The sequence below is a fragment of the Acartia tonsa genome, chromosome 8, assembly GCF_053477335.1.
Source record: "Acartia tonsa isolate MP-2025a chromosome 8, ASM5347733v1, whole genome shotgun sequence".
Lineage (NCBI taxonomy): Eukaryota > Metazoa > Arthropoda > Copepoda > Calanoida > Acartiidae > Acartia > Acartia tonsa.
In genome coordinates this window covers 36,404,904-36,416,397 of record NC_137267.1, presented here as the reverse complement: position 1 = coordinate 36,416,397, position 11,494 = coordinate 36,404,904, and the positions used below count along the sequence as shown (strand labels likewise).

General features: G+C 32.1%; 1 protein-coding gene across 1 annotated transcript; it reads left to right on the top strand.

Annotated features, from left to right (window-relative positions):
* Positions 1 to 1,697: 1,697 nt before the first annotated feature.
* LOC145326846 (uncharacterized) lies at positions 1,698 to 11,248 on the top strand. Its single transcript, XM_080170281.1, has 17 exons — positions 1,698 to 1,929; positions 2,573 to 2,639; positions 3,076 to 3,176; positions 3,391 to 3,447; positions 3,825 to 3,889; positions 4,397 to 4,444; positions 4,877 to 4,934; positions 5,499 to 5,531; positions 6,082 to 6,136; positions 6,457 to 6,553; positions 8,233 to 8,301; positions 8,724 to 8,786; positions 9,227 to 9,290; positions 9,525 to 9,576; positions 9,714 to 9,845; positions 10,152 to 10,200; positions 10,571 to 11,248. The coding sequence occupies exons 1-17, from the start codon at positions 1,845 to 1,847 to the stop codon at positions 10,676 to 10,678; spliced, it is 1,203 nt and encodes a 400-aa protein (XP_080026407.1). The 5' UTR covers positions 1,698 to 1,844; the 3' UTR covers positions 10,679 to 11,248.
* The last annotated feature ends 246 nt before the right edge of the window (positions 11,249 to 11,494 follow it).

Below are 11,494 nucleotides of genomic sequence, written 5' to 3'. Positions count from 1 at the left end.
TATATTTCGTATTGGGATGTAGTAATATAGGATACATGAAATACTAGGTATAAGTCATAAAAAATATTTTTGCATTTTACCTGAATGATCCTGCCAGGTATCCTGGAGATATTCAACTTTCAGTTATGTGTCGTACCCATTTTAAACAAGTCATTCAATTATAGCTCTCTATCTTTCACACACAGAAAATGAGATCGAAAATACCAGAAGGGGGAGGGTCGCTCCCCCCCTCCCCCCGAGACTGTTAAGGGCTAACAAACATTGTTAATTGGGTTGTGCAATATCTTTTGGTATGATTCCCGTCAATGTAAGTAAAAAACAAAGGAAGTTACAGCTTCTGATATGTGCTTATTAGACTATCTTTACACCCCCCCTTGACGCCCCTTGTGTAGAACCCCAATTATAATTATTTTTCATCATTATTTTAAAAGAAATATGTGTACTTATTGCTATTTAACTAAAATTTCATCAAAATTTTCAAATATACACTCTCTATGATTTTTTGTCATTTTTCGGGATTTCTGGAATACAGTGTTGTGGCTTTCTTCTTCGGATGCTGGGTTCCAATACAGGGAGGGAGGGGACAACGGGCTGTTTATTACACAAGTCCCTAAAGTTTTATGATAAGGTTTTCTTATTCGTTGGCTCATCTTTTGTTGTTTTTGATTGGTTGGTTCATTAGGTTGAGTTTCCAAATGTTTTAGCCACTACTTGTAATCCAGAGTAAGGGTTATTTTTGTGTATCCTTATTAAGGATGAACATCAATTTTTTGGCCATTGCCTTATCCCTTTAGATTCCTGCTTGTGGCTTTCTTCTTGAGATGATGGGTTCGAATCTAAGTCCAAGGGTGGTGGGAGATGGAAATATATAGTTATGGATATAGAATATAAGTGGATATATTGACAGGGGTAAAATTGTCTTCAATTTAGCTGGCTGAGATGAACCTCATCTATTGGTCAGTTTTGTTCATCCAGTAGGAATGGAGGGGATGGGGTAATAGGATGGATAGGGAGTATGGCTTTTTAGTCGGCAGCGAGTATCACTTTATCAGAATACATGAAAATCCGGTGCAACATCCAAGTAATAATATATCGATTTGTTTTTTTATTGCCGGATTCCCTTTTTTCGCATATGTGCCACAACGAGCTTAAAAAATGTATTTTAGGTAAGGGTTAGAGAAATTTAGTATAGGTTGCTAGAAAATCGTTTTAACCAATCCACCCCATTTACCCTATCCATTCTCCTCCTATTAGATGAATGAAGAATTGATGTCCATGTTAGCAACCTAAAGTGAAGACAATTTTTCCCCTGTTACTACATCCATGTATATTCTACAAACATCCATTGAATTTCAAATTAACCTCTTTGCTTTTTTAACAGGATGATCTCTTTGCATATTTAATGTTATCGAATGAAAAAAAAATTTGAAATAATTATTAAAACTCTGTTTTGTTTTAAATAGAACTATTGAAATGGATGTTTTGATTTTTTCAAAGTTTTTTTTTGTAATAGAAATCAAATTTAAATAAAACTTATAGATATGGTGTTCAAACGATAAAGCATTTATTTGGTTTAGCAAAAATAAACGAAAAACAGCTACATCAACGTTTTTTTTGTTGATATATTTTATAACTGATTTAAGCAATATCCAATGATAAAGTTGATTTTTTTACTTAAAATCATGAACAGTTTCAGGCTGGAGTTCGTTAGAAAATATTCTAATTTTGCTGACCTAAAATGATATATTGTGTGATTTTGTATAAACACTTATAAATGAAAATAATAGAAAATCAAATTAGTTTTAATTTACAGGATCAGCTGTGAGGAACAAAATTTTATAAAAATGACGAACAATGATGTAAATAAAAATGACATAAATTTTGATATTTTATATAAGTTATATGAACGAAATATGATAAATGTTATTGGTAAGATATATTTATATAGTTTATTGATTTTTAATATATTCATCAATGTCATTTATTTATGTATTTGATTTAGGTAGCCTATGTATGTTGTTAACTTTAATTTCTAAATGAAATAAACTTTTTTGCGAAATTATTTCAAAAGATTTTTGGCCGTTTTGCCCTCAAGGCTCGTTAATCAATCGCTCATATGACGAGTTTTATGACTAAGCGTCTTTGATATAAATTAAGGTAATAAATGTCAGACAATCAACTCTTTCATTGTACGACCTTTTTCATGAAGTCCCCAACTTTAAATGGGTAATAGGTCGCCCATTTTAGAAACTTTAAATTAATAGTTTAGCTCTTTTCAGTCTTTTCATGATACATTTTTCTTATGCTCGAACTTTTTTGAGAGAAATCTTTTAAAGACGACTTTTCTTTCAAATTTATTATCAAATATATGGATCTTACTAAATTTTCTTAATGATTAACGCTAACTTTGTTCGCTTTTAATTATGTAGGGGAGAAAAGGGCTGCAGATTTATTTAATCATCAAAATTGTCTGTAATACGATACGGTACACGATTTTTCAGTATGGTTCGGAACTGGTTCTAATACAGCGGATATTAAATGTTTCTGAAGCCATAATGTCAATTTTTTTCAGGACAAATACTAGACGAAGTATCAGTTGCCTGTTTGTTAAATCTTAGAGATGTTTCAGTATTGTACAGGTATTATAATTAAATATGTAATGAGGACCATTAAGTGCATAACAAGAGGCAAAAGCACATTATAAAATACTTACAGCGTTTGTGTTAAAATGTTAACAGTTTTTTTTGTAGTACTATGTACAAAAAGTTGTATTTGGCTTCGTTACTATAAATCCCTTTTTTGCTTCTGTAGAGAAAAATTTTGTTTTGTAAGGTAGAGGGGGAGACCACGGGCTGTTTATTACTCTAGTCCCCAAAGTTTTATAATAATGTTTTCTTATTTGTTGGCTTAACAACTTTAAGAATTGAATTTTGATTGGTTGGTTTATTAAGCAGCGTGTCCAACGTTTCAACCAATAATTGAAATGTGCGTATCATAATTTGGGATTTACATCAATTTATCGACCATTGTCTGTTTACTAGGTTTCCGGTTTTTAGTCTTGTAAAATTATTTTAGAAATTTAATTGACCAAGATCCTAAATCTATGACGAGGCTGGAAGAAGCTGCTAGGTGGTTCAGCGGCCAGCCGTTGGTTATTCCAGTTTGCGACCAACCAGGTTTCAGTATTTGATGTATTTCTATGTACATGTAGGTCGTTATTAATAAAATATATTACATTTTTTACGTGAAAGGTTATTTTTACGAAGTTTGTCATTAGTGCAATTATTAAAAGTAATTTATAACTCCAAAGGTAATTTTTGCCACCTTCAGATTTTCAATTACTTTTTCCTTCAGATTCAATACAATTGCATTTGTTTGATGGTATTTTAGGTTCTATGGTAACTTCGTTGGCTGCTAATGGTGATTCTATTATTTTTGGATTATTAGGTAAATATCTATTAACATATATCTATCATGTATTTATAAATATCTGGATAGTCATTTGCTGTTGTGTAGAGAGGATTTTCTATAATTCACTTCGTCTGTCCGTCAGTCTGTAACGCTTAAGGGAGAAATAAGATTTTATCAGCGGCTAATAAGGCTAGATTTTTAGATTTTTCTCGTCAACAGTGAACACTCCCATTATATATGGGGCATATTCTACCAAAATAGTTATAAGCCTTCTCAGGACCCATGAGCAGCCTAATTGCAAAGGAGAATCATATTGGTTATGCCATTTACGAGATCTTAAGGTAAAGACAGAATAACGGAAAGACTTATGGACATCCTGTTACTTTAATATATGGATTAAGTTTCTTGTTTAGGATATGACGCAACTGTAAAAATACATTCTAAGAATAATCTCAAATTAGAATCAACCTTAGTTCAGGTAAGTAAGAAATAAAAACTGGTACCCAAAGTTTTATAAACACGTTTTCTTATTAGTTGGCTTATAAACTTTATATTTTGTTTTTATTAAACTGTGATTACTTGGTTCAAACTAGCAGTGTCAAAACTTACAAATGATTTACTATTTGGTTATTTTTGTTAAATGTTATCATAATTAAAGATTTTTTTATCAATTTATCGTCAATTATTTTATCCCTGTGTTAATCCAGGAAGGAAGGATAACAAAGGGCTGTTTTTTTACGCTAACCCCAAAGTTTTATGATAAAGTTATTTTATTTATTGGCTTAACAACTTTGGGGACTTCTATTAAAAATTGATTGGCTGGTTCATTAAATTGGGTGTGCAAATGTTTCAACCACTAATTTTAATCTACAAAAAGGTTAATATTGTGTATAATCATCAAGGATGTAAATCAATTTATCAGCCATTGTCTTTTCCCTTTAGATCCCTGGCGGTAAACTTCGATAAAAAAAAATTATTGTTTTAGTCTCGTGAGTTTCCAGCTTCAGTTTCTTCTGTTGATTTTAACGAGAAGGTATTATTATTTATTTATTATTATTAGTTCTGCAGAAAACGACTTATTATTGTAATGATCACAAAAAATAACATTATAGAATGTAAATAATGATGTCAATAATATCATTTTAGCTGGCTTGAAGTTCGATGCAATATGCATTTTATTTAAATAAAACATCCATTCCCGAATATAAAATTTTTTTATTAATTAACATTTTTGACCCATATGTATTGTAGTTGATAGCGACATGTGCATATGAATCATTAAATGGAGCTAATAGATTACACTTGACCAATATTTTTTGTAGTTGATAGCGACTTGTGCATATGAATCATCAAATGAAGCTGATAGCTTACACTTGACCCATATTTTTTTGTAGTTGATAGCGACATGTGCATATGAATCATTAAATGGAGCTGATAGCTTACACTTTACCCATTATTTTTATAGTTGATAGCGACATGTGCATATGAATCATTGAATGGAGCTGGAAGCTTACACCATGCAGGAAAAGATTTTAATACACAATCTATTTTTGTTTGGGTGTACTGGTATTCATTAAAGTAGATATATCCTTTTATCTTATTTCTTTTAGAAACATGTTTATGGACCTTATGTTACTTTCCTCGGCAAAGAGACGTGCTAAATCTTTTTAAACCGGGATAAATATGTTCATAATTATCACTGAAATAACGAGAATATACAATTTCAATGAAAAATAACAATAAACTGTTTGACTATATATTTACATGTAATGTTTATAAGGCTCGCGAATTAACTAGAATGCCCTCTTTATCAGATATGTGAAGGGATAAGACAATGTCCTATTAATGTACATCCCTAATACTCAAAATTATCCTTTCTATTGATTACAATTAGAGGTTAAAGCGTTTGGACACTCAACTTAGGGAACCAACCCATCAAAATTCAATAAAAGTCTCCAAAGTAATTAAGCGAATGAATTTTTTAACATTAATAAAACTTTGGAGGCAAGTGTAATAAACAGCCTTTTGTACTCTTTAAACTTGAAAAATGTACTTACCTGACTAACAAAATCTTTTTAATCTCCCAGTGTATCTATGGTTCAGAGAAGAAAAATGCTTAGGTAAAGTTTGGGGATTTACAGCAATCATCTTAGAAAATAGCCTAAAACCACCAAAATTCCCCTAAAACTTCCATAAAAAGCATAACAAATCAGATGAATAACCTTGCACATCTCTATATTAAAAAAATCAATTAGTACAACCACAATAGTTTTTTTTCTTCCTATCAAATGCTTTTTAAAAGTCTAAACAACATTAATGTAAACTTGTGTGTACGTATGTATATACAAACCCAGCATTTTCTACTACAATTAAAAATAAACCCGGTAGTGTCCCTCAAAGAACCTAGTCAATCACAGAAAACCCCGCCCCTTAAATTAAAATATTGATTATTGGATATCCCAAAAATCTAGGCCCCTCTCAGGGATTAGACAAAGGGGGTAAAACTACTCTTCCTTTTCCCCGATTTATTTTAAACTAAGTGGGAGTTTCTGTGCTCGCTAGGCACCTTAGGGGAAAGCATCATAAAAAAATGTGTCTTGAATCAAAACTTTTTAAAATGCATCATAATACTAGTTCAATTTTATAAAAATCACTTGTGTTTTTTTTCAGCCTCAAAATTAGTTCCTCACAGCAGCATGATCAAGTCTATCAAGCTGACGGAAAGGTAACAAATTTTCCAGCATGGCGCCAAAACTGATTAATATCCGATGGATTATTACCGGTTCTTAGCCTTACCGAAAAATCATGTATAGCATTGTATTATAGACAATTTTCCACGAATATTAAAAAAAATAATTAATACCATTTGTAATTTTGTAAGACATTGTCTCCTGCCTCTTGGGGCTAACAAAACTGGTTTTAAATCTTTTAATTTTTCATTTTATTATTCGCGGAAGCTGTCTATAATACGATGCGATAAATGACTATTCCGATTTCAAACACATTTGATTTATATTTGATTATTAATTAGAAAACTTATTTTAGATTCCTATTGACGGCCAGTAATGATACAACAATAGCAATAACAGATATAACTAACCCCACAAATCCTAAACTTATTCTTAGAATTACTGATCATAAGGTATATTAAGCATTATGTAACAAGATGTGTTTCAGTAAGTTTGTTATTTGAAATATCTAGGATCATGGTTTGGGCATAGACGTCCAAGCTTTTTTGTTGGGGGGGGGGGGGTAAAAAATTTTAAGTGGGGGTAATTCGTATTTGGGGGGGGGTAAAATGGCGCGCGAAGTGCGCCGAAATTTTTTTTTACCTCCCCCCAAAATTTTTACCCCGGGGGTAAAATTTGAATGGGGGGGGTAATTACCCCCCCTGAAGTCTGTTGGGGGGGGGAGTAAAATTAAAATTTTTTTGGGGGTGCCTACGGCACCCCTAACATCGTTTGGGGGGGGGGAATCGCCCCATTATCCCCCCCCCCTTGGACGTCTATGGGTTTGGGTTTTAATTTTCAAATAAGCCAAACTACGAGGACGTCAAAAAGAAAGGGGGTTAAAGAATGTAAACTCCTCCAAAAAAAATTACAAATTCATAAGATTACCCCCCCTCCAAGCATATGAAAACCCTCATTTTAACAACCCCAGAAAAAAGCTTAGTTGTTGCTTGGTTTTCAAACAGTTTCAATTCTATATGTTAAGCAGTGCAGTGCAGCTATTCTTTAGCCTAGGTATTTCCAAACGCCTACACTTGCTGCTTTTTACACATTGTTTTTTTTATATTTTTACAATGTCAACGTAAATTCTTTTTGTTATATTTAGGCACTACATTTTATGTTCATTTTAAAATGATTATGTTTTGTTGCGCTTTTTTAAAAGCGAAGCTTTTCTATAATTAGGGCCGGTCCGTCCGTCACGGATAGCTTTTTTCGATAATTTAGACATGTTAGAATTGTCCTATCGATTTCAAATTTTGCATGGTGATTCCTTTAGTAGTTAGGTACGATTTAGAAAGAGTAACAACTCTATAATCATTACCAAAATGTCCGTACGTCCATTTTAAACATGTTGATTTTTTTACTTTTTTAAATAGCTTTTTTCGTTAATTTAGGCATGTTAGAATTGTCCTATCGATTTCAAATTTTGCATGGTGATTCCTGTAATAGTTAGGTACGAGTTATGGTAGCAACTCTATAATCATTACCAGAATGTCCGTACGTCCATTTTAAATATGTTGATTTTTTTTACATTTTTAACAACAAAGGGGGAGGTCATTTTCTAGTAAATTCCGTAAAGGTGTGTGTGTTATAAGGCCTAAAAATAGTAGTAGAACGATAAGGTGCTCTATATATTTGTATTCCCTATTGAATAGAACAATAGGGAGCACCTTATCGTTCTACTACTATTTTTAGGCCTTATAACACACACACCTTTACACACCTTTACGGAATTTACTAGAAAATGACCTCCCCCTTTGTATGTGACCTAATTATCCGATTGGTCTGATTTTTGGTATACTGATTCCTGGGACAACAAAGTACAATATTATAAGCGAAGCAACTCTATAATCAAGTCCTAAAAATGTAAGTATGTCCATAATCATTATCCTGTATCAAGCAGTTTTTTAACAAATTTACTTACAATTTTGCTTTGACTCTTATACATTCGCATTCTGATTATTCAGTTCTGACATTATACAAGTGTTAATGTCCATTTGTCCTACCGTTTCAGAGCTTCGCTTTTATAGATGTTGTCATCCTTGTTTTAATATAATGTATCTTGTTAAACATGAAAATATTTTTATTTTAGGACAATGTAAGTAGCCTAGATTGTGATAGATTCAATTTTGTTTCCGTTTCTGTAGACAATGTTTTAAAGGTGAGATTAGAATTTTTTCCAGTTTGGCTTCGAAACCGATTAATATCCGGTGGATAAGAGCCGGTTCTCAGCCACACTGAAAAGTCATATATCGTATCGTAGTAATCCAATTTTCCACGAAAATAAAAATGTTCAATCATACTCTTTAACACCAATTTTGTTAGCCCGTGCCTACGGGATCTCGAGTCATAACAAAACTGGCTTTAATCTTAAAATGTACATTTTAGTATTTGCTGAAAGCTGTTTATGAAACGATGTGATAAATAACTATAATAGAATATCCACGGGCGTGCTATATGGGGTGTAAGGGGGGTGTAAATATTTGATAGATTATTGCAAATTTACTACTTATGTGTACACAGAACTGCCCTCGTTTCTTTACAATGAATCATTTATAGAACTATATTGTATGTCTTTTTTAGGTTTGGGAGATGGGAAGCTGGAAATGTAAGTTTTCTATGCACTCTATCCATCCTACTTTAAAGGTATTTTTTTTTCAACGGAGAATCCTTATCAAGTGCAAATGTTCTATTTAGTAGATAGCAAGGAAGGAAGGGGACATTTGACTGTATATAATACTGGTTCCAGAAGTTTCTTGTGAATACGTTTTCTTATAAGGTTTCTTTGACACGAGGAGTGTCAAAACTTTTCATCCTATAATTTCAATTTATATACATACATGTCTCATTTTGGATATCATAACTGGGGGTTGTAAGTTAGTTTATCATCCATTTTTTCTGATCCTTTATAAAAAAAAAACAGGTGGCTTAAAAACTAAAAAAAAGGGCGACTTGTAGGTGTCCAAGTTGGCATTTAGGAAAAGTTGTAAAGATGACATGACTATTGACTATATCTATAATTGATATATGATATTTGGTTTTCTATATAGTGTCCAATTACAATTTTCTTCAATGAAATTATCCAGGTAGCCCTGAGTTGGCCGCTAGCAGCTACCGGAGGTCAGAACATTGTCCTGCTATGGAACGTAGGTAAAACCAAGAATTACATCATGATGTATTTAACATCTACAATTAGGTTTTTAAGTGTCCTAATAATAAAACAATTGAATTTGTAATAAATCAACAAATATTCAGATCTTATATAACTTGTCCACAGTCTGTCGGTTAGGCCCTAGTTATATGGTATCTAAATTCGTGATTCTTTTCATGGATGTGTTTATTTAAATAACCTATTAAAAAAGAGATAATTAATGATTATTTTAGAAAAAGGATCTCTTATTCGTGAATTAAGAACTGGATCTAATCATGGCTTAAGGTAATCTTAATATTATAATCTTATATTTTTTTCTTTTACTATCCGCGGAAAACTGTCTATAATACATTTTTCTATTTAATTTTAATATTTTCTTATATTTAAAAAGCACAAGAACTAATATATCGTCTTTATTGCAGTTGTTTAAGTATGACCTGGCTGCCCAGCCGCAGAGCTGTGAACGGTCAACCTAGATGGAGGAAAAAAGTGTGCCAGGATGTTTATCTGGTAGCTGGAGGAAATCAAGGGGTTATCAGCATTTGGAATACGAGGTAGGATGTCAATATATTAGGATTAGAAATTAAGCTTACATTTTTGTTATCGCTCACTCCCTCTAAATAGCCTAACACCTTTCCTGGACCACGGTAAAACTTTTCTTATTCTTGTCCAAGACGTTTTCGAGATCTTCGTCGATATGCTAGGAGACTTTAAAAATGTTGTTATCCTTATAATAAATTGACATGATCTGTGTATGTGTTTAGCGGAGGATCTCGCTAACCGCTGAACCGATATGCGCCTATAAGCCTCTAGGGGCGCAGCTGATATTTTTAGTATGAATTTATAATCTTTTATTTTAGTGTTTTGTTGGCAGGACATCCTGGTAATTCACCACACAGATACATACAGGTTAAAATTTCGTTTTTGAATCTACTCTAACTCAATTTTTTGTCCATGATGTCTGTCAGTTTGTCATATGTCTTGACGATGTTCTGAAAACATTAATATTCTTTATGAGAAATATAAGTTTTTATTAAATTTCGTTGACTAATGATCATCGAATCTATAGTTTATTAGCGTTTGCACCCCTAGCATCTAGGGACTCAGTATTCAACGGGTTATAGTATAGCCTAAAACTAATAAAATGAAATCTAAAAATAAAAGACCTATTAGCATAACAAGACCTGAGTCTCTTGTTTATTGGTCTATCTTAACTTTTTAAAAAATATATGGCTGTTTTTTTAAGACGAATGGTTGAATTTTTCTGACAAATTTTTAGGTTGGGGGCGATGGTAACAATATGATATCCAGTTTAGCTGTGGACGGTCAATCAGTCATGACCGGTGACTGGTGCGGTCATGTTTACAGGATCAACTTTACAAGATAATGGTCCTGGTCATAGGATGTGCAATTTTTGGGTTATCTATTAGTGACATATTTGAAATAGTTATTTAAATGAAATTTTGAAGTCTTGACCGAAATTTTTAGGTCTTAGTGACCGGTGATTTTTAGGTCTTTATGACCGGTGATTTTTAGGTCTTTGTGACCGGTGTTTTTTAGGTCTTTGTGACCGGTGTTTTCCAGGTCTTCGTGACTGGTGGATTTAGGTCTTTATGACCGGTGATTTTTAGGTCTTTATGACCGGTGGATTTAGGTCTTTATGACCGGTGATTACAGGTCAAGATTAGACATTTTTAGTGATAGCTATTTATTTTTTGTCATGAACCGTAACTTGAGAAATGTCAACCAAAAAACGTAATTCACTTTTGCATGGGTTATTTGCTTCTCTGCTTTAAAAAGATTATTATTATTTAAGTTTTGTTATATTTTGTATTTTATTAGAATAATGACATTTTTAAAATTGTTTTATTTTCACTATACTATGTAATAATTATGTACTGTTAAAATTGTTACTACTTTAACAAATATTCGATTTATTATATGGTTTTTTAAATTTTATATTAGGTATTAGTTAGTTAAAAGCGAAGCTTATATGCAGTTATGGTCGGTCCTTATGTAAATTCGTTCAGAACAGACATCTTTGATTTAAAATCATTACCAGAAAGTCAACATGTCCATTTCAAACATAATTTTTAGACTTAATAGTTAAACTATTTAAAAAAAAGTTTCATTAATTATAATCATAAATGCTATTGGAGTAGTTTTTAAAAGTTCTTTATTTTTAATTTTACTATTCGTAAAA

What these genes read in the sequence shown, in the direction of transcription:
- LOC145326846 (XM_080170281.1), top strand. Translation starts at nt 1,845, where the DNA reads ATGACGAACAATGATGTAAATAAAAATGACATAAATTTTGATATTTTA. An exon ending in TAGAATCAACCTTAGTTCAG is followed by an intron (nt 3,890 to 4,396) that starts GTAAGTAAGAAA and finishes TTATTGTTTTAG; the next exon opens with TCTCGTGAGTTTCCAGCTTC. An exon ending in CTGTAGACAATGTTTTAAAG is followed by an intron (nt 8,302 to 8,723) that starts GTGAGATTAGAA and finishes TGTCTTTTTTAG; the next exon opens with GTTTGGGAGATGGGAAGCTG.